Source organism: Onychostruthus taczanowskii, unplaced genomic scaffold (genome assembly GCF_017590055.1).
Source record: "Onychostruthus taczanowskii isolate IOZ18803 unplaced genomic scaffold, ASM1759005v1 scaffold34, whole genome shotgun sequence".
Lineage (NCBI taxonomy): Eukaryota > Metazoa > Chordata > Aves > Passeriformes > Passeridae > Onychostruthus > Onychostruthus taczanowskii.
In genome coordinates, this window is record NW_024500794.1 from 2,336,054 (window position 1) to 2,358,621 (window position 22,568).

General features: G+C 46.5%; 1 protein-coding gene across 1 annotated transcript; it reads left to right on the forward strand.

Annotated features, from left to right (window-relative positions):
• The first annotated feature begins 1,832 nt into the window (after positions 1-1,832).
• On the forward strand, positions 1,833-19,059 carry LRRC58 (leucine rich repeat containing 58). Its single transcript, XM_041410981.1, has 4 exons — positions 1,833-2,367; positions 11,557-11,685; positions 12,992-13,269; positions 14,728-19,059. Exons 1-4 carry the CDS (start codon positions 1,856-1,858, stop codon positions 14,934-14,936), a joined length of 1,128 nt encoding a protein of 375 aa, XP_041266915.1. The 5' UTR covers positions 1,833-1,855; the 3' UTR covers positions 14,937-19,059.
• Positions 19,060-22,568: the final 3,509 nt, after the last annotated feature.

Consider the following 22,568-nt stretch of genomic DNA (forward strand, 5'->3'; position numbering starts at 1 on the left):
TTGAAATCAGCATTGTTGCTACTTCACAAGTTTTAAACTCTTGGCTGGTACCTGCAAACTGTGATTTTGTGTTTCTTTCAGTCTAAGATGACAGAGACTTTTGTGTACATGAAGTGTTTTGAGTAGGTGGGAGATTGCTATTCCCTTCTTTTTGGCCTCTCTATCATCACAAGGAAGCAAGTCTGCTTCTTAAGCCTGGACAAAAAGCCGAGGCAAAAGTTCTCTTGGGTTGTGAATCTTCTCATTGTTATCACCCATGGCTGCTGCTTCTTCTTCTGATTACTGACTACACTGATGTTACCCTGCACTCAAAGAGCAATGAACTGAAATCACAGATCCTGACTTGCCTGTTTGCGTATGTATGGTACAACAGGGGTCAGCTCCATGTGGATCAGTGACACAATGGGGGTCAGCTCAGTGTGGCTCAGTGACACAACAGGGGTCAGCTCAATGTGGATCAGTGACACAACGGGGGTCAGCTCCATTGGATCAGTGACACAACAGGGGTCAGCTCCATTGGATCAGTGACACAACAGGGGTCAGCTCCATTGGATCAGTGACACAACGGGCGTCAGCTCAGTGTGGATCAGTGACACAACGGGGGTCAGCTCCATGTGGATCAGTGACACAACAGGGGTCAGCTCCATTGGATCAGTGACACAACAAGGGTCAGCTCCATTGGATCAGTGACACAACGGGCGTCAGCTCCATGTGGATCAGTGACACAACAGGGGTCAGCTCCATTGGATCAGTGACACAACGGGCGTCAGCTCAGTGTGGAGCAGTGACACAACGGGGGTCAGCTCCATGTGGATCAGTGACACAACAGGGGTCAGCTCCATTGGATCAGTGACACAACAAGGGTCAGCTCCATTGGATCAGTGACACAACGGGCGTCAGCTCCATGTGGATCAGTGACACAACAGGGGTCAGCTCCATTGGATCAGTGACACAACGGGCGTCAGCTCAGTGTGGATCAGTGACACAACAGGGGTCAGCTCCATGTGGATCAGTGACACAATGGGGGTCAGCTCCATTGGATCAGTGACCAGCGTCAGGCCGCTTCGCCTGGCAGACCTGTGTGTGTTATGGATTAACTCCTGCCAATGCCCCGGCTCAAGACAAAGCTGTCTTTTCACATCCAGGCGAGGACACGCTCTGAGATACTTCTGGGAGTACCTCCCTTTCGGTGCTCCATGGCAGCACCTCACAGAACCACAGAATGTTTTGGGTTGGAAGGGATCTCAAAGATCGCTCAGTCCCAACCTCCCTGTTCTGCAAGGACCAAAGCAGATCAACCCTTAGACAAACCCGCTGACCAGGGATGCTGGGCTGGGCTCCCCCACCAGCTGCCACAAGGGCTGAGGCAGCACCACTCCTTCGGGCTCCGAGGATAACCAAAAGGGGCACAGGAAAGGCTATGGTTTAATTTTACACCTAGCAGCTCTGGTGCCCCAAGCCTAGAGTAAAACACTTGGCAGGGAGCAGGGCGCATTTCCAGCCGGCGGTCCCTAATCAGCCCGGCAGGCCAGGCCCGCTGGGTGCAGACTGCGGGGGCAGCCGGGGCATCCGCGACCCGCGGGAAGCCACCGCCATGAGGCACCTCCTACCCCGCCTGCGCGCCGCCCTCCCGTGCTCGTTCCGGGGCCGCAGAACGCTCCCTTTCCCTTCGCCGCCCACCCGCAGGTGCCCCGCAACCTGCATAAGAGCGCTCGCCTCGCTGGGGCCGCTGTGGCCTCGGCCGGCGGCGCGCCCGGGATCGAGCATGACGCGAGGGGGTGGCGGCGGGGCTATGCAGGTTCCGGGGCGGGCCGGGGCGGGGTGACGCGCGGGGCCGTCGGTCGGTGCGGGCGGGATGGCGGTGGCTGGCGGGGAGAGCCCCGAGCTGGAGCCGGGACTGGAGCTGGCGATGGAGCCGGAGTCGGAGCCCGAGCCGGAACCCGAGCCGGAGTCCGAGCCGGCGCTGGCGGCGGAGCTGTCGGCGCGGCGCAGCGCGGAGGCGCGGCGGCTGGTGCTGTCGCCGCGGCGGCTGTCGGGCCCGCTGCCCGCCGGGCTGTCGCAGTGGTTCCCGGCGCTGGAGGTGCTGGACGTGAGCGGGACGGGGCTGACGGAGATGGGCACGGAGTTGCTGTCCCTGCCGTGCCTCCACACGTTGCTGGCCAAGAACAACCGGCTCGGCGGGCCCGGCTCTCTGCCCAAGGGGCTGGAGCAGGCGCCGCTCGCCCGCTCCCTCCGCGTCCTCAACCTCAGCGGGAACCGCTTCTCCGAGGTGCCGCCCGCGGTGCTGCAGCTCCGCGGGCTGCGCAGCCTCAGCCTCGGCGGCAACCGGCTCCACGGCATCCCCCCCGACATCCAGGAGCTCCACAGGTGAGGGACGGGCCCCGCGGGAACAGGGACAGCCTCGGCGAGCCCGGCCGGGTTTTCTGCCACGCTCCCCCTCAGGGGGTCGGTTCTCTCCAGCCTTAGGTGTCTCCAAGCACTGCTGCCGCTCACGTGCCTCTTCCTCCTCATCATGTTGGGTTACCAAAACTCCAGGACGTTCTTTACCTCATTCACGTGCATATGTATAAAAGTATCTAAAGGGTGGGCATTGAGGATGAAGGCTGGCTGCTCTTGGTGGTGCCAAGCAATAGGACAAGAGGCAGCGGGCAGAAAATGATGATGCACAGGAAGTTCCTCCTCAACGTGAGGGAGAACTTTAATGGGGGGTGACCAACCACTGGAACAGATTGCCCGGAGTGATTGTGAAGTCTCCCTCACTGAAGGTGTTCCAGTGGACACAATTCTGTTCCATGTGCTCTAGGGTGACCCTGCTTGAGTAGGGAGGTTGGAGCAGATGACCTGCTGTGGTCCTTCTAACCCAACCGATCCTGTCTATTCTTCAGGTGACAATGGGCCTTCCATGCTCACAAACTGGGTGACTCGAGGCACTGCCCAGTCCCTGCAGGGCCACTCTCCTGGTGGTGGTGTGGTTGGTGTGAGTGTTGGCAAGAGGAAGGCTCTCCGTGGTTTTCCTCTCATGCAAGTCTCTGGGTGACAGCGAGATAAACGCCATGTGTCCTGCAAGCTCATGGCTGCACGATGGGTTGCTCAGGAGGATAAAGATGTGTTTGTGGCTGGTTCAAACAATGGAGCCTTTCTACCCATGCAGCTGCAGTCCCACTGGGGCCTGCTGTCCTGGATGGGGTTTTGTGGTGTTTCTCTCGGCCCGTCTGCTCGTGTAGATCTGACAGATACCGACAGACCCGAAGCGTGGAGCCCCGGGCAGTGCTCAGTGCGGTGGTACATCTGCCTCTGGGGCTGTATCCGGCCACCACAGGCCCGTCCTACAGAAACTTGGGGCTGAATCACAGCAATTGCCACATCAGTGGGGTGGGAACAGGCCTTACACAGCACAGGGTATTGGCTGCCTGCATAGGCCTGGGCTGGGCACTCCTGAAGCCTGGTGTCCTCCTGGGCAAGTGGGATGCTTCTTGTGGCTTACGTGACACAGGCACCTCAGTGTGTTCTGCATTCCCAAGCCTCAGGCTGGCCTCTCTGTGGCTCTCTGCTAAGACTTTGGATCTGAACTTTGTTTGCTCCAGCTCTTTGCCAAGGGGCTTGCCAGAGGCAGCCTCTCTTAGGCAAATTCCAGCACCCTTGACCCTAAATACCAGGATTCACTCTGATGGCTCAGTGGAGCTGCATCCAGTGGAAACACAGAATGTTTTGTGTGCGGAGTGATGTCTCCCATGGGTGTAGGTGGGAGATACCACAACTGCTTGAGTGCTGTTGGGGAAAAGTTTTGTCTGCTGCAGTATAATACAATGGCTTTTGGGTTTGTGGCTTTTGTCCAGGTGGCATAGCATGCACCTGTTAAGGATTTGAAGCAATTCTGGGTTAAGCTCTCTAGGCTGAGAGATGCTATGAGACATCTTGAGTAATGGAGAATGCCCATATCCTTTGCAGAGTTATGATACATCCTGGGCTGGGGCTGTCATGAGGAAGAGGAAGCTTAGCTTTTTTTCTGTCTGGGAACAGATACTTCAGGGATAAAAAAGGAAATGAGGCAAGGGAGAGGAGGCCAGTGGAGGAGGGCATGAGGAAGGTGATCCACATTGTCTCCATAGCGTGTCTGATAGCATCCAGATGTGGTTGGAATCTGATAGTTGCTCCCACCTCTGAGTCAGAGGCTCCCTGCTGCTGTTTCTATGGTCTCTGTGGGTTGTGGGTTTTTTCTTTCTCTTTCCTTTTTTTTCCCCAAGAAAGCAAACTTCAGCCCTGCTTTTCTTCTGTGATGTCCCCAGGAAGGTACTGAGCTGTGTAGCACCACACGTGGTGCCCCAGCAGGCTGTGACCCGTGTTCCACACCGCACCTCTGTCACTCTGCTTTGTTCTCTGACCTGCCCTGAAGCAGGGCTCCTTGTCCTGTCCTGCAGCTTTTCTTGGACCGGTCGTGCTGGAACCCCCAGAAGGAGAATTTGGATAGAGCAAATGCAGACAAAGCTGTTGAACTGTTTGTTCATCATTGCAAAGTGACGTGTCAGGTGGAAAAGTTACACATAGACACAGCTTCTGTCTGCTGCCCACGTCACCACTGCTACCTCGTTGAACTTCTGCTAACATGTCAACATAATATAATTGAACTTTAGCTCAAGATAGCAAATCTGTGCCCCACCAGGATTGTCAGCTTCTTTAGAACTCTGGCATCAGTGACTTCAGTATCTGGGTCTGTTTAAGTAATGATAGGGAGCTGCACACAGCTTTGCTAGTGCTGTGAGAAAACAACACTTTATAATGTATTGTTCCTCCAGAGGGACTCCTGAATCTGTTCACTGGGACTCAGATAACCAGTGACCCTTCCCAAAAACATAGAAAGTACATTCTGGAGAGAAACTGCTGCCGGACTCTGCTCCTAGCTGCTGACAAGAGAGGTGTCCTCAGTGTGAGCGTGCTTGTTGTGGAAGTGGGTAAAATGAGCCTGGGCAAGGACAGAGCAGAGCCAGCTGTTACAGCACAGCAACATGGAGTCCTCTGTTAGTTTCTGAGCTCTACAAGTTGGAGGTGGGACCTGGTGTTGTGGCTTCTATTAACCTCACAGCTCAATCTGCAAATGCCAGTCTTGCTGTTGCTGACAAGCCAAGACCTTGACCCTTTTTCCATGTGCAAAAAATTTCTTTTTATCTCAAAAAAAGAATTTTTTTCTTTTATCTTAGGGGCTCTGAGACCACAGGGCAGCCCTCTTACTGATCAAGTTCCTCCTGCTGCTACTGGAGTTCCTGAGACCAGCAGTTCTCCTCTTACTGTGACCCTGGGAGCTTCCCGTTTGCTCTTATTACTGATTATAGAGCAGACTGGAGTTGCAGAAATCTAGAAATGATTATTGGATTTTCAAGGAATGTCTGAGCTGTGATGAGTTGGGTTTTTTTTTAAATACTCTTGATAACTGCACCCCATAGTTTCCTATTTTAGTTTTTGAAGGGACAGCATGTCAGTTTCAGTGAAGGCCAGGAATATAGCAGGTAAAGAGTCTGTGTATGTGGTAAAGTTGAAAGTATAAAAAGCTGATGGATCTGAGCTGCCAAAGGAGAAGGCACATACTGGTGACTACAAATGTGAAGGTCCAGGAACAGGAAGTGTGTGCCGTGTGTTATTACACACAGGAAGATCATAAATCCACCACTTCACACAAGCTGTATTTGGGTCAGATGTGCACAAAGTTCCCTGGCATGTTCCTGATGTCTTGGCAAGTTAATGAACTTGGTGGTAAGAACCACAGCCAGTCCTGCTGCTGTCATGTCCTGCTCCTTCTGGCTTCAGCCATCTTCCCCATCCTTGCCCACACAAATGTTTTGTGTGCAGTGCAAGATCCTCCATGGAAAGTGAGTGCTGTGTTCCTGATTATTGGTTATCTCCTAGGCTGTTGTGCAAGGACCACCAATATGCTTGAAGCTTCCTTGCATGGCTTCATAAGTGTATGATCATGGTTGCTCTGGTGATGGCAGTAGGACAATGCTGATCCTAGCAAGCTGGCACCAGGGATGAATAACCTCTGCTTCATGTTTTCCATTAGGAAAATTCAGTGCTCTTTCATCATAGTTTCACTGTGAGCATTGAGTGTGACCAGCAATAGCCTCATGTGTGTCTGAGAAATACAGGTGTTGACCCTGCTGAGGGCTTTTTCTTGATCATGTTGAGGCCATGCCAGGTCCTTCTGTATGCCCAGCATCCCCAGTTACTGTCAGCTGGTGTGTCAGTACAGTGCAAGACCTGAGTGTTGGTTCTTGCTGTGAATTTAGAGTGAGGAATGCAGCAGACATGTGAGAGTGGCCGTCTTTGCATTGCTTTCCTGTTCGTTGCCAGATAAAATACAAGCTTAGCATAGGCAGACACAAGTGTTATCTTCTCTGTAGTTCTCCGTGCTGACCTTGCTGTGTTTTCAGTGGGAGATGTTATGGTCAGTCACTCTCTCTCAGACTCAATTCAGAGCCCTCAGCAGCTCCTGAACTGTGATCTGCAGGGAGATCCCATTGCACATTGGTTCTGCATATCCTCTCTCTGCTGAGCCAACTGGGGATGCACTATGGGGCAAGGTGTATTACAGCTGGTGAGTTAGAAATGTGGCCATCTACTTGTGCACAAAATTTGTAGAGCAAATCTGGTCAAACACGGCTCTGATCTTAACGGTGCAGCTGTGAGTTTTGGCTTAAAGGGTGCAAGACTTACCCTGATCAGCATGCAGGCCTGGGGGAATGTCCTGCAAGTGTCCTGTAAAATGAATAATTCTCAAAGGCTTAGCGAAATGCAGCTGATACTTCAAGTCTCCCATGGGAATTTTGAGTTTAGTCGTTCTCTTCTGGTGAATACTCTCATGCTCTGTAGAGCACCGGGAGCAGGCAGAGCTTGGAAAAGACCCGTGCACGTTCCTTTCCTTCTCGCTGGTATTCCTCTAATAAAGCCTGGCTGTGCGAGGGCTGGGATCAAAGCCCTCAAATGCCTAACTGGATTCATGCGAGGTTTGTGTAAAGGCTTAGATGCATAGAAAAGCAGAGCGTTTGCTTTCATTCGTGGGTAGCATTAAGCATGTTAGACAAGCATACGCTTAAAGGATGGCTGTTAGTGTGGGAAAAAGGGCAAGCAGAGCTTTGATAAAGATACAGCATTAGGAAATCTGCTTGCTGTCTCCCTTCTTCTTCCCCTCTTCAAACGTTTTGCAAATAGTGTTCAGACGTCCGTTTGATCTTAAATTTGCGTGTCAGCAAAGGCTATGCAGTTCTCTCAGGAATTAGCAAATCGTAGAACAGGGTTAACAGGAGTGTGTTGTGGGCTGCTTTGAAATTCCTGCCTTGCATGAGCCTCAAAACTGCCCTGGAAATTTCTTGCTAAAAAGTTTATCTTAAAAAGACCTGGAGCTATTTCAGGCACCATTGTTGGTTTGGGTTTTTTTTTAATATTACCTATTTAGATGCATCTGTTTGATGTCAGCTGTTAAATTTTATCCTAAGAAGCATCTGTAGGGAAACAGGGTGGATTGAAAATTTGAGTATCTCCTATGCCTGAAGACATTATCCCCTTGAAATATGACTATGGGAGTGCTGTGGTAATTGATAGGGCATAAAAAATACCTCTAGTCCTCAGAGGGGCTGTTCTTATTTACTGAATGTTTGGAGGCTTTTGGGCTTGATTTGTGCTATATGATGACCTGAAAATATCAAGGACATACTCAAGTGAGAAGGTACAGTCTCTTTTTTGCTGCCACCACGTGAATTGATCATAGATGTTTGAGCATTTCTCCACTCATTTCCTAGTAGGTAAAAGTATTTTCATTGGCACCCTACTGCCCAGTGGTGTGAAATACGCTGCTAGAGATGAGCACCACATGATGGACTCAGCGTGCTGGCTGTTCGTGGCAGCAATTAGGACTGGTTGTGCTGAGCAGGGGGCTGCTGGCTGTGAGGCTGAAAGGGACTCTGGCCTTTTATTAGTGTATTTGTCAACATTGCAAAAAGGCAGGAGAGAAAGTCTCAACCCTCATTAGTAACTCTGTCACATGGTTGTTGGGGTTTTTTTCAGATTCTGTTGAGATTGATTTTGTTAGTGTTTGTCCCCTCTTGAAACTCATTCAGATGAGTTTCATCATGAAACTCTGGCAGGTTGGAAGTAAATCACTCATTCTAGCTTCAAAAATTGGAACTGAGCTTATGTTTGTTTGATGATAATTGATCTCTGGCTTTTTGAGGATTCTGAACTTTTGAAAGTGCAGATAAAAATCCAGTTCCACCTCTGTGTACACAGCAGTTCACAAGACCTTAGCTGATCGATCAAAATGAGTGTACAGATTAATGATTGTCAGAAGGACTAGGTCTAAGTGTGAAAGGTTAGAAGCATTCACCTAGCTCAGTGCACCCCTGCTGTGCGCCCTCATGAAAAACCTGGGCTGAACATCGTGGATTGTCTTACTGCGGGCTCTTGTATGAAGAGGGCAGAGCTGAGCAGTGCTTTTGCTTGTCTTACTGAGCAGCAAATTGCCCTGCCCTGAGCAGGACAACTCGAGAGCCAGCATCACCTTTGCCTCCAGATAAAGGCTTAGGATGAGTGTGACATGAATATTAGGCCATGAGCAGATGAGCTGGGTACAAACTGCATTCCAGTGCTGTGGTGAGTGCTCTTGATAAAAGGGTCATGCCTCTTGAAAATCCTTTCCTGTGTCATGATTAGCTTTGCTCAGGCAATTCTTGACACTTCAGTTTGATGCAGAAATGGCTGTTGTTGATTCCTTCACCTTCATCAGCCTAGATCCTTCTTCCTAGCAAATTGTACTTACAGGGATGGGAATTATGGATATTGTTTTCCCGCTGAGCAGTGTTTCAGTGGAATGCTATAAGAATATCTTTCCCATGTTTAAAATAAGTTTCTTTGCAGTTTCAAAACCTCCTCCCTGTGTTTTTTTAATAAATTAATCATCTAATTAATACCATAAGTTGATGTGGAAATTCTGAATTTGCTGTACCGGACTGGGCCCCGTGAGACAACTGACGGGCCCCGTGACAACTGACCCCAAGCAGGTGATTCAGAAGATGAGTAAAAAGAAAACATTTTTTAAGAAGCATTTTGTTGCCAGTGGAGGAGTTGCCTTATTTAGTGGGTTTTTAGTTAGAGACAGTTTGTATTCTGATGTTAGGTCTTTTATCCTTCCTGGTATCACTGAGTGTTCTCATTACAGACTTTACAAAGAACAGGTTTGAAGCTGTAAGAAGTTAGTAGGCAGTGTTTTTGCACACTTTGTTTGTACAGTAGGCTGATCTTGAAACATATGCATCTTGTACCTTGAAATGAATTCCCAAAACATTTTTACTGTATAACTTGTGCCGTCTTCTCCTTCCCTGGTAGGAGGTGCCTACATTTTTTTATGCCATGTCACTTTACAGGCATTAGTGTCCTCAAACACAAAGGATGAGGAGTTAATTATTCACTTTTCCTAGGAAGTGCAAACTTGTACACATCTAAACCTTGTTTAAATATTGAAATCCACATTGCTAGAATTCCCTTGCCCAACAGCTTTTGGTGTGGACTCCAGCAATGTTACGGAGTTAGGAATTGTATGGAATTGTATACTCAGCAGTTAAGTCCCCAATGAGAGCCAAGCAGCCTAAATCCACCTCAGGAAATAATGGAGGTTTGAAGGAGGAATTTTGGTTAAAACTCAGGGCTTTGTTAGGGGATCAAAAGTTAATTTAAAATAATCTCTCCTTGACATGGTCTCTGCTCAGCAGCCTTCCTCCTACCCCCACTTCTCAATATACAGGTTGTCAGAGTAGAAGAGAGGTTAAGGTTACTTTGAAGCAGTGGCAATTGGTGTGGTTTTTCACTGTGCACTTTCTTGCACCTGCAGAGTAACCTCCAAATGTGCTGTCCCACTTGGTCTGCAGTTACTGCCTTCCATATAATCAAATTCAGTTTAAGGCTTCATTTTCTGCCCCCTTTGTCCAATTTCTATTATTTAGCTTGCCTTTGACACACTTGAAGAATATAAGGGAATCCAGAGAAAGCTGAACCCTGCAAGCATCTCGTGGTTTGTTGCAAAGGTCTGTCATTCTGTCCTTGCTGTTAGGCAAGTGCATTTGTGCTGCAGTAGTGGCCTCTGGTAGCCCAAGCAGATGCTGTCATTGGATCTCTGGGGTTCAAGTTTCTTGCAAGAACTGAGTGAAATAGACTCACTCTGCTGTTCTCCTGCTCCATTCCCGGGGAAGTCTCATGGGGGAGCTTCTCTGCATTCCACATATGCTGTGGCACAGAGTTTCAGGGCTCAGACCTTGTCTGGGTGGACCACCATGACCTTTGGGTGCTCTGTTCCTGTGTTTCTGTGCCAGTTGTATCCATAGCATTTCTCAGTTGCTGGGGTGAGATGAAGGTGTCTTCTACTCCAAGGAAGTTATAACCTATACTTAAAGACAGGCTGATGGAGCCTGGATGAGTTCACTTTCCCTGGCCTGTGGGCAATGCTTGCTGCATCAGAGAAACCCAAGGTGCTTTGTAGTTAGGCAGCCTGAGTGTGTACTGGAGGTACTGAACCAGGACTGTAGAATCCACCCTTTTCAAACATGGGAAAAAATCTTGACTGGACTGTGGTTAGCAAGATGTACCCAAACTGAGCCTGCCTTTGCTCCTCTTTCACATGACATCTGAGAACAGGGAAAGAAAGCTATTTGAGTCTGTGGAATTGGAACTTTAAGCTATTATGTCAAAGATAAATGCTTGCCAATTTTTCTTCCTAGAAGGGCAGAGATGCACAGCACATACTGGCCACTCCTGGCAGAAGGGATCTAGTGCCTCTCTCTGTTCCTGTGTCCCATCCACTGAGTTTTCACAGGACATCCAGTGATTCTTTTATTTGGGCCCAAACCGCAGTGAAGGCCAGCTATGGTTTCTGGTTTGGGCTTCATGACTTCAGAGTAGTGAAATTAATCTCTCTGAGAAATGGTGTGCATGTTCTTGTGTGACTTAGGTGCACTTGTGTGCTCTTGCAGCTGTGGTGTTGGTATGTGAATTGTATCAAAGGGGGACTGGCTGCCTCTCACTAATGGTTCCAGTTAGTCACTGTGGAGTCAGATGATTCCACAAAGAGCAGCTAGTGATGGTGCAGGGCCAGGATTTCCAGGGAGAGACACCGCGCTTGTGCTTCACTCCTGCTGGAACTGAGAGCTCCCACTGGCTGCCACAGGATCTGTGGAGGTGCTGCAGACCCTGTGTTTGCGGGCTGCACATCCTTGGAAATAGGAGCAGGAGCTTTGCATAAGGGGTTGGTGTAGGAATACACAGTTGTCTGGTGCCTACCTGCACGTTTAATAGTGACTGCAGGAGTCTGGAGGTCAAAATCTCAACATTATCTATTGTGAAACAGCAGCTTTGTTGTAATTGTGATGTGCAACTCAGCTTTTTTTCCTGCTCTCAGCAAATTATCTCATAGGTAGTCATCTGCCAGTTTCCTTTAAGAAATGCAGTAGCTGTGAAAACCCAGGTGTTAGAAGAAACTTGAAATTAATGAAATAATGCACTCTTTTCTCTTCTATTTTTCAGCTTAGAATTTCTATACCTTGGAGGGAATTTCATTACGGCAATTCCACCTGAATTAGCAAAACTGCCTTCTCTGAGGTATCTAGTTCTGTGTGACAACAAGATCCAGAGCATTCCACCTCAGCTGGCACAGTGAGTATTTACTGTCATCAGCCACCAGCTGTAATTAACTCTTTGAACTTTTACTTCTGTGCATGTGGATAAAAGTACCTGGGAGGACCTATTTGTCCTTCAGGTTGTTAATGTGACTGGCTTTGAAAAAGAACATCCTTGGCATGGTGCACTGCAGGCAGACCATGAATATATTATCTGAAAAACTCAATGAAAGGGTAATGTTAAAAAACCATCACCAAGATTGCACCTTACAGTGAACTGACAGATTTGCTTAGAGGACCCTGAAAAGTACCTGGGCAACTCAGAAAAGATAAATTGCTACCTTAAGAAGTAAGAATGGTACTGTTGTATTAGTAATGAATGCTGGGTGGGTTTTACCTTTCACCCAAACCTTTTTGTGTGTACTTTTGTCTTGTACCACCCCCTGTGTTCCCTTGGCATTCCTTACCTTAGGATCTCAGAGTGTGTAAATCCTATAGCACAGTTCTACTGGCTAGGTTACTGCTTTATCTGTTTATAATGGGGGGAAGAGGACACTGCAGTTCTGTATGTGTAGCCTAAGATGGGAGATGAAGATGGGATGTATAGCTGTAATCCTAAAAACTGAATGGCAGCCTGGAGTTCTCCAAGTTGGAATTTGATGGTGTAGTGGGATTGTTCTTAAAGTACAATGTTTTGTAACTTGTACAAGATTGGGAGCAGCCCTGGATGTGGAGGAGCCCTGTGCTGGAGCATTGCTTTGTGCTTCCTGAGAGGGGAAAGCCTCGTCCAAAAGCAAAATAATAGCTTGTCCCCTGTGCCGCTGCTGGCCTGGCCTGACCTCCTTCAGATCTGGTGGTATCAGCATGAGGTGGTGCAGCCGCAAGCAATGAAAACATGGGGCTTTCCAGGGCTGGCTCCCTCCCAGCAATCATCTTTAATGCATGAGACAGAGCAGGTGACTTATTCAGAGCACTGCATGGGACTGTTCTTGATGCATGTGCTGGGTACAAGGAAACGTTATGTCCCCTGAAAGTGTACACTCCGTTTGTACACTTTTGTTGTACCTTTTTTGGGGGGTGTGTGTGGGGAATACTGAGAGGGATAACAGCATGTTTAAGACTGTGTTTCTTTAGCAGGTATTCTGGTACTGAGCCGAGTTTTCTAATGCATTGTGTGTACTGTAGGAAGAACAGCTCTTGTAGCATGAATTTATGTTTTAAAAGGGGGAAAAGCCAAATAAAAAGAAATTGGTGGGAGCTGGGAGAGTAATTAGGTCTGCTTAATGGAGCTGTGGGGCAATTTTGCTTGCACATCCTGACAGAGTATCCGTCTTCATCCTTAGGCTGCATTCCCTGCGTTCCCTTAGCCTGCACAATAACCTGCTGACTTACCTTCCCCGAGAGATCCTTAACCTGGTTCACCTCGACGAGCTGAGCTTGCGTGGGAACCCGCTGGTGGTGCGCTTTGTGCGTGACCTGACCTACAATCCCCCGAGCCTGCAGGAGCTGGCTGGACGCACGATTAAAACTCGCAACATTCCCTACACTCCCAGCGATCTCCCAGAGAGTCTTGTTCGGTACCTGAGCTTGGCCAGCAACTGCCCTAATCCTAAATGTGGGGGTAAGTTCACCTTTACAGCTCTGCTTCCTGCTCTTACCTTATGGCTGCCTTTCCCTCTGACTTGCTGTGACTTTATAAGCTCACTCAGGTTCAAAGTATTACTCGCTGCAGCCACATTCTGGCTTTATTTCCCTGGCTCCAGGTCTCCTGGAAACTTGGCTTTAAGGAGCTTTGTTCATTTAGGAGCAGTATTCAGAGTTGCAGTGCTAGTTTACTGTATTTGCATGGGAATGTAAGACAGCACTTCTGTCAGAGTCTTTGTAGCTCATCCCAGCACTCCACTGTGGTTTTATGATCAGAAGTTTCCGATCCACTTGCCCTGAAATAGCTCAGAGCATGTGATGGACAGCAGAACTTTTGCACACACTCTTGCTGAATGGTGAACATCATTTCTGGATGGAAAAGAGGAGAGTGGCTCTAGTGCTTAGCAGTTACCAACAGCAACTCGTTTAGCTCTAGCTTGGGACCACTAGCCTGCAGTTCTTGGAAGGAGAGGGCTTGTTAAAACAGCCTGGAATGCTTGGGCTTAATCTGGCTCAATGCTTAATCTTTAACCAGAGTAAATGATCTGCATATTTAGCATTTGGAAGACTAAGGGGAAAAACATAATTAATTAGTATCTACCCTGCAGTCATAATGCAAGCTGTTATCTTCTTACATGACAATATCAAAGCATGCTCCATAAGCAAAGATGGAAGGGCTGGGACTTATATTGGGAGGGAAAGAAAAGTTTCTTTTTTTAAGAGTTCTGCACAGCTTGGATAACAGTGCTTTTGTGCTTTTTCACTATGCCGTATGAACTTGCACAGTACTGCAGCACTGCTCCAGCACTGCAGGAGAAAAGTTTTCTCCTGACCAGCTAGGACTTTAAACACCGCTGGAAACTTCTGAAAATGTCAGAGTCTAAAATCACTTGCTGTGACAGGAAGAGAACATAATTGTGTGTTACAGCAAGACTGTTGCCATGGAAAGTAGCATCCAAGCTCAGCATGGTGGCTTCACTCAAGCAGAAGAAAAGTAGAGCTGTGAAGGTCTATTTGTGAATGTGTTTTTACTAGCTGGTAGAAGAGGTTTTACAAGTTTGAAAATTGAGTGCATTAATTCATTTGACGTTTCAGAAGTTTGCAAATTCCCAGCCTGAGTTTTCTCCCTAATGGTTAGAAGAAATTGCTGTGTTATTTGGAAGTAACTGCCCTGTGTCTTTATGTGAAGAGTGTGCTGAGTCACCAACCAAATACAGTTTTACAGAAATTTTTTACTCTGAAAAGAAATGTCACGTTTTCAGAGATATCCTGGTCTGTTCCCTTCCACCAGTATCCCTTGTGCTCCTACATACAGTGCAGAGCAGTGCCAGTGAAATCCTAATTGAAGGCATCTGCTCCAGGCACAAGAGCCCTGCGGAGCTGGCAGGTGCCTGGGCACAGAGTCTCACGCTTTTCTCTTCCCTCTCCCTCACAGGTGTGTACTTCGACAGCTGCGTCAGGCAGATCAAGTTCGTTGACTTCTGTGGGAAGTATCGGCTCCCGCTGATGCACTACCTGTGCTCCCCAGAGTGCTCCTCTCCCTTCAGCTCTGCCTCCCAGAGCTCCACTTCCCAGAGCGAGTCTGACTCTGAGGATGAGGCCAGCGTCGCCGCGCACAGGATGCAGAAAGTCCTTCTGGGATAACGGGCGGCCGCAGGGGAAGACAGGAAGGAAAATGGATTTGAAAAGCAATAATGGAATGGTGAAGCATGAGCTACCAGTCTGAAGGGCTCATGAGAAATTGTCCTCAAGTCCACGCAGGGACAGAACATCTTAGCAAGCCTGGACTTGCTTGGTGCAGTGCTGCTTAGGAGATCTAACTCTGTAGCATGCTGCCTGTAGGTTGCCTGGGGTTGTTAGAAATGTCTCCTGGCTGGGAGGCACCCCCCTGCCTCAGATGGGCTGGGAGAGGGATTTGTTCTCACTGGCGGATTCAGAAGGATTTTAATATATGAAACTTGACTGGACTTCAGTCATCCTGCAGAGCAAAGGAGACTGTCCAGATCCTTTAACACTGTGGTAAATTAGAAACAGGCTAATGATGCCATGTGAGTATGTATGGACCCCAGTGTTTTATATAGCAGTTTGATTCCTTTCTGTCTCCTTTGATCTCAGTTACAGATTTTACACCCATCCACTGAAAATGAAAGTTGAAATTTTTTTTATTCAGGACTAGATTTTTCCAAACTCTGGTTGCTCTTCCTTTGCCTAGAGGTGTAGGGTTTCTGTACTGTTACGGATGTTATAGCCATCATAGAACTGAGCCACTTTTTTTCTCCCTTGTTATACTGTGCTGCTCTTAGTGTCTCCTTCTAACAATATTTGTAATTTTTCCTCCTCCTTCCTCTTCCCATTACACCTGAAGTGTTGCTGTCTGTGGTGCCTTCAGAAAACAGACAAGTTGTTCTGTTATAATAGGTATTACTTCAGACTTGTGACCTGTGCAAGGGACCAGATGTGATGCTCTGTATCACACTTTTGAGTCTCAGCTTACTGGAGCAAATCTGCTTTTATAGCTGTGAACTGTAGGAAAGGTCTTGACTGACATTTTTGGTTTATAAACAGCCACATTTCCCCAGTGCAGTTTGCTCTGCTCTGCTTGGTAGAGTTACTTTCCATCTTTAAGGCCATGGGCCTAAGGTACATAGCAGCTCAGTGAATTGAAATACCCAGAGAAGTGCTGTGGAGAATGTCTTTTTTTCCTGATTCCTAACAGAAGAGGAAGAGCTGGTAGGGAGGCAAAGGCATGTTATCTGAGCTTCTTGCACAAGGTGCTTTTGAAATGTCTTCCTTATTTGTTTGCATTTGCTCTCGTGTCAGTAGCTTTGGCAGTCTGTTGATGGTTCAAATAATATACTCAGTTATCTTAAACTATGTTTAAGAGAAAGCTGCAGAAAATAGCTCAGAATTTTTAAGCATCAAGAAATATCTTATAAAATTAATATTACAAATTGACAGCTATCTATAAATCTACTTTATGAGGCTGTTATGTGCTTCACTCAGTGGGAGCTGCCCCTTTATTAATATTTCATGGTAGACAGTCCTTTTGATGCAGTTTCTGATAGAGCAAATCCAACTGTGCCTTTGAGTGCATGAACAGAGCAAAACCATCATGTTAAGAAGCTGAAATGAACAAGAAAAACTTTCTTAACCCACTTTGGCCCTGCAGGGTAATTTAAAAACCTGTGCTTCTCTCCTGCATTCAGAAAACACATATACCTGTTTGAACATCTTATGGCAGCTCTGTGTTAATGGTCCTGTTTAATTATGTTTGACACTTTATGTATTAAAGCACTTTGATAATTCTGCTCTTTATAACTAGCTTTAGTGATTTTTTTTTTTATTAGACTACAATTTTTGCTTTCATGTGACCTGAAGAACATGGTCTGTGAAACTTTGTATGTTCCAGTCTGTCTTGGTGAGCAAGTTGAATTTCTTGCCTTGCATTTCCTTGACAGAACTCTTTATTTCCCCAGTTTCCCTTGGAAAGAACTGGAATTTGAAATTATCTGATAGTAAAATAGTACCCTGTCCATTGTTAATCATTGCAACTTAGTTCCCACACACACATGTGATTCCCTATGTGCATTGATCCACAAGGAATTAATTGCATGTGCTCTATGCCTTTCCAAATAATTTTTTAAGTATATTTTTAAGACACAATGAGGTGTATGTGCCAAGCAACTGGATGACACTTTAGCACATTCTATGAGGTTTGCTTGGGAAGAAGAACCTACAGGTTTTGAGAGAAACCAACTGCATGCTGTTAGTAAAAATGCAACCAGTGAGTGGCCTGCTTTGTTCATCTCTTTCAGATGCTTCTTGCTGTCCCAAGTGAACGTAGGCACAGCAATGCTGATGACAGTAAGATGATTCCAGAGCCACAGTTTTAACTTGCCTGCTGGTATAACCGTAGCAGTCAACTGAGTGATCTAGAGCTTGACTCTCCTGCCAGCAAAGCGAGCCACACAAGTTGAGATCTCAAGATCTTTTGAGCTCAGGGCCATGAGGTACCACCTTCCTTTCTTGTCTTTAGCAGCAGCTGCCTTGAAGTCATATTTTTTTTCACTTCACAAAGCTAGATTTCATCAGAGTTCCTGCTTGCACAGTAGCACCTGTGTGTGATGAGTTCAGACCAGTGGTGGCTGGTTCTAATTTAGCTTGATCCTTAACTTAGTGTCTTTCCTAACTGAAGAGGCATCCCACTTCTGCCCAAATATTATATGGTCTATTAGGGTAATCCTTTTTTTTTTAACAGATTCTTCACTGTAGCCAGGTCAAAACTTGACAGCTTATGCAGTTGATATCTATGCATTTTTAGACTTGATAAAATGTGTCTTAAAATTTTTATATATATATATACATATATATATTCCTGAATATAGCTACCAAGTTTTCTTTTTGCTGCTGGGCTTTAAAGTGCAATTCAAATAAGTCAGAACTTAAAACAATCAGGAACTTGTATGAAAAACAAATGGTTGGTTGGTTGGTTTGTTGGTTGGCTGGGTTTGAGTTTTTTTTCTCTCTGAGGTAGTTTTGAGAAGACTAGGGATGCGGATATATATTCTAGTGCCTAACACATTGAGTCCCTGTGAGTTGTTTTGCAGCAATTGTTCACCCCCAAAGACATGAAAATGTACTGGGCAATAAAGTAGGTGAGACACAACTTGAAAATACACAGGTGGATGATAGGCACTAGTTTCTACCATCCCCTTTTCAGGGGCCCTGAGAAGTAGGCAGTGTTTTTGCCACTGTCTGTTTGTTTTCTATCAGTTTTTAGCAGATTTCAGCTCCTGAAGATGCATCTTCAAGTGAAGTCTTCAGTCAGTGTTTTGGTATCAGTCCCCTTGTTGCTGCAGCAGCCCAGCATGAGCAGCTTTTGAAGCTGTTCTTAAGCTGAGACACGAGTGTGTAAAGCAAAGTTGCTCATTCCCTCTTCCATATGGGGCCTGGGGCCCTGCCTGCATTCGTCCACTGCCCCACCAAGCCTCTGCCAGGGAGAGCTGCTGGTGTGTCTCTGAATGCAGGTACTTGATGGCAACAGTGGGGTCATGTTAAAAAGAAGCAAAATATCAATTTGATGGGAAGCAACTTAGACAGTTGCCAATTCTTTTATGTTTCTCTTTCTTTAATAAGAGGTGAGACCTGAGGAAGTCAGTAATGAATATTTAAACATACTCTGAAGTGGCCAGATGCAGTTTTTCATGGGCTTCTGTCCTGGTCATTTTAAGTCTTTGAAATCTTGTGTTGAATTATAATGGGACTGGGGGGCAGGGAAGGGAGAGCCAACTCCTTTTTGTTCCTTACTCTTGGTGGCAATAATGAATGGAAGGAATTTAATCCAGTGAAAGTAATGAAACTTAATCCTTGCAATGCATCTTTGTTACCCAGTTCAAAGAACTATTTAATGCATCTTATTCACACTATGCCCTCCCTCCCCAACTGAAGACACTTCAAATACACTACTCCAGAGTGCACACTAATACAGCAGTAACTCTGTCTTGGAAACCTTTCTATTGATTATTTCACTTGCTTGCCTGACTAGAGACTTGATCATTTACTGACCAGAACACTAAGGGTAAGAAAGGGTTCTCATCCAGCTCTCTTGTTGAATTTTTATATAAGCATTTGTTTTAGGACATCTTAAAGTGCCTTACGATTTTAAAACTGTATTTTGGCTGAAACATATGAATGTAGACTATCTCTTAACAGTATTTCATTATAAGCTGTAAAACAAATTGCAAACACTAAACCTACAAAAATGTTATTTCTGCTGTTGTCTGTCCTTTATTTCCTGACATCTCAGTTCTGGTGTTTCTGCAGACAGAACTCTTGTAGGATTGGAAGCATTTAAATGGGGCTGTACAGGGGTGGGGAGTGGATGGGATTTGACCTGTACTGTGTAAACCCAAGAACAGGTGAGACTTCCAAAGGGACTGCTGAAACTCCTGGCTCGTGGGGCCCACTTGTGACAGACCAGTGTGTGTTACAGAACCAGACCCTGTTTTACTTCTGGAAGAATGTTGCAGAGATTTGCTCCACAGTTCAAAGGCAGAAGTAACTCACAGACAGGATAAATACCCGAACAAGAGCGGGTGGTGTCATGGTGGAGTTTTCCAACAATATGAAACAACAGTTCTAAACTTCATCAATTGCGTCCCTCCTAATGCACTGACCTTGAAACCTGTAAATGATTTTTTGAATGCTAATTTTCTGATCATGTTAACTGGATAATGTGTTCCCATTTCTTGAGTAATCCCATGTTTCCTCCTACATCCTGAAGAGTTTTGTGATCTATTGCCAAAATGTTTTGGATCCTGCCATGCAATTACCAGTTGTCAGTGCAGAAATGTGGTGTATTGGAAAATGGGAGAGTGGGAAACAAGAATGACTTGATATTAACTTCAGCAGGAACTATTTGGAGATGGTTCAACTTCATATGTAAGGAAAAACCTCTCAAATTATGCAGCAGCTCCATTTTGAGTAACATAAAGTACAGAGGAGTGCAGTGACCTTGCAGTAATAGCCAGGCTGAGAATATTCTTATTTCTTTTTGTTAACTAATTTAAGGATACACTTTTCTTTGCCTTCTTAATGCCTACCTTATATGTGGAAATGAAATCCTTGAAGTGATGATTCCTGACACAAGTTGCCCATGTTTTCATCTCAGCAAATCTTGGCTCTCAGACCCTCTCCTCTGCCTTTGGCACTAAAACAGCAGGAAGACTGCAGAGGAAATGTGAGTGACTAGGTGGCTGAACCAGATGCTCAGAATGTCAAATTGACATTTTAGGCTCGTGCAGCTGCACAGATGTAAAGGGAAGTGTTACACTGATGCATTGGAAGTGTGTCATCAAGAAGAGCTGTACTTCTCTTACTCAGACATGCTGCCTTAGGTGATCAAGACAGTTAGAGCTGAATGTAAGTACCTTCTTCTCCACACTGAGGTTGTGAGTTGCAGCTGCCTGCCTTAAAAAAAAAAATTGGGAGAAAGTCCAAGTGCTGCATTGAAGAAGGGCAGAGCCATCTCTTTGTCCCGGTCTGAGACTTACTGGTAGCAGCTCAAAGCTACTCTCAGAGTGGTAAAGGATTAATGTATCTTCAGTGTTGTCCAAGTGTCCTGTCTGTAATCACTTCTTGACTCCATGGAAAAAGCAGGATCCAAGGTCAGCACTGGTAAGTGAGTTGTATATTTATCCTAAATATTACCCTTTCACCAGAGTGTCAAAAGGCTGGCTGCCATTTTACACACCTCTGAAGACCATTGTGTTGACAAATAAATTATTTCTTCAAGCTCTGTCACGCCTTATGTAAGGGAATGAAACAGACCACAGTGTTACAGGGTCTTTGCCAGAGCCTGACTTGGGCACTGATGAACAGGTGGTTTGGGAGGGCAAACCAACCCTTCATGTGAGTGATAGCTTAGCTGGGGGCAGGGGCTCAGAGAGTGAGCCCAGCAGGTCAGCATGTCACCCTTGCACTGTCTGCAAGGACACAGTTACTGCTGGTGAAAGGACATGTAGGAAAGGCACAGCATTGTTTTCTTTGGGGGTTGTCCCTGAAAGAGTAAATTTCAGGCTCTGAAAATGGATAGGAAAATGCCATTGTGGAAAAATGTTTTTCAGTAATTCCTGGTGTTCCTGGCATCCCTAGTAAAAGTCACTTTAACAAACATGCACAATATTGAGCAGTGTCCTTTTTGCCAGCCAATGTTACGTGGCTGCTCTAAAGCCCTGCTTTGCAAATGCTGTTTGTTGACTCGGAAGGGCAGCCGGTGGTTCCTCAGGAACAGCCGTGTGATGGGTGTAGGTGACCTCATGGATTCTCCTTGTGAGCAGGGGAACACTGAACAAATCTTGACCCAACTGGCATTTCATGGGAATAGAGCAGAATGTGGATGGGGACCTGGATGCTAGAAATCGGAGACCTTGCATTTCCCTTAACAATAACCCTCTGCTTCAAACATGCTGGGTATTTCTTGAAGGCTGGGGTAAATCTGTCCTTTTGGAGACATCCTTTGTATCAGGTTAATGGGTGGGTGCAAGTTGTCTACTTTCTTGGCAGCAGATCCCCCTGGGCCACTTAGGACAGGGCTTTGTTTCCCTGTGGATTGTCCTGGTCTCCCTCAGAGGGCCCTGGACTCAACCCCTGCTCATAAAACCTCCCCACAGGCACAGGGAGCCTGGTGAAAGCACTGGCTGAACCCAGCACTTTGTTTCTGTTGTGAGTAGCACTGCTGAAAGGGCCTTGCTGGAAGACTTTAAAACATCCCTTGCATTTATATAACCAAAAACCCTTTATAATCTAAATCAGACTCGAGTGGTTTGCAGCAGTGTTTTTTATCTTCAAATAAACACTGCAGTGTTTTCCAAAGTTGGGTTCCCTCCTTACTCTCTTCAGGCATTTGGAGTTAAATTGCATCTTTTTGTTTGTTTTTCTTTCTTTAAAGCAGTCCTGAGTCTTTGACTGAGAGATATAATCATAAAAGGCCTTGCAGAAAACCCCATGCAACTGGGCTCGTCAAAACATGTTTTGAAATGGTCCAGGAATGTCTGAAACTTTATGTTGGTCTTTCACAACTTGCAACCCCATCTGGCTGCCTTGCACTTTGAAAACCTGTTCAGAGATGACCCTTTGCCGTGGTTTGCAGGGAAAGCCCACACTGTGGTGCCTGGCCACGGCTCATCCCTAGTCCCACACACAGCCCTCCAAGAACTCTGCCTAGAAAAAAGGGCTTCTAGGAAAACAGATTTTGTTTGGTGTGTATGTGGAGGGGAGAAGTATGGCCTTGGGAGGCAAAAACTGCCCTTGACTGAATGCTGACAGCTGGCATACGCCAGGCTTGTTGTGACAGCAGGTATTTTCAACCCTGTGCTCAGAAATCCCTAAAACTGTGGGCCATGAGGAAGAAAACCACTGTGCAACATGTCCAGGAGCATCTTGTTTGCTTCCACACCTCTCGACAGAGGGCTGTGGGCATGTTATATTTAAACTCTGCATGAATAAGAGATCTGCTTTGGTTTATTGCTATAAATATGGTCTGCATTAATGGTGGCTGGCAAAGCCCTGATGGGGTATATTCCTGCTCCTGTGATCTCACTTCAAGCAGGGCATTGTGGCTAGTGAATTCCCCACAGGAAAGAGGGCAAAGGCAGAGCGTCTCCCAGGGCCAGCGTGTGCCTGCGGCAAGGAGGAGCCTGATCTTGTGCTTGTTTACCTGCACCAGTTGCACATAAATGCCATTTGCACAGGAGGGGATTAGCAGGGCTTGTCTTC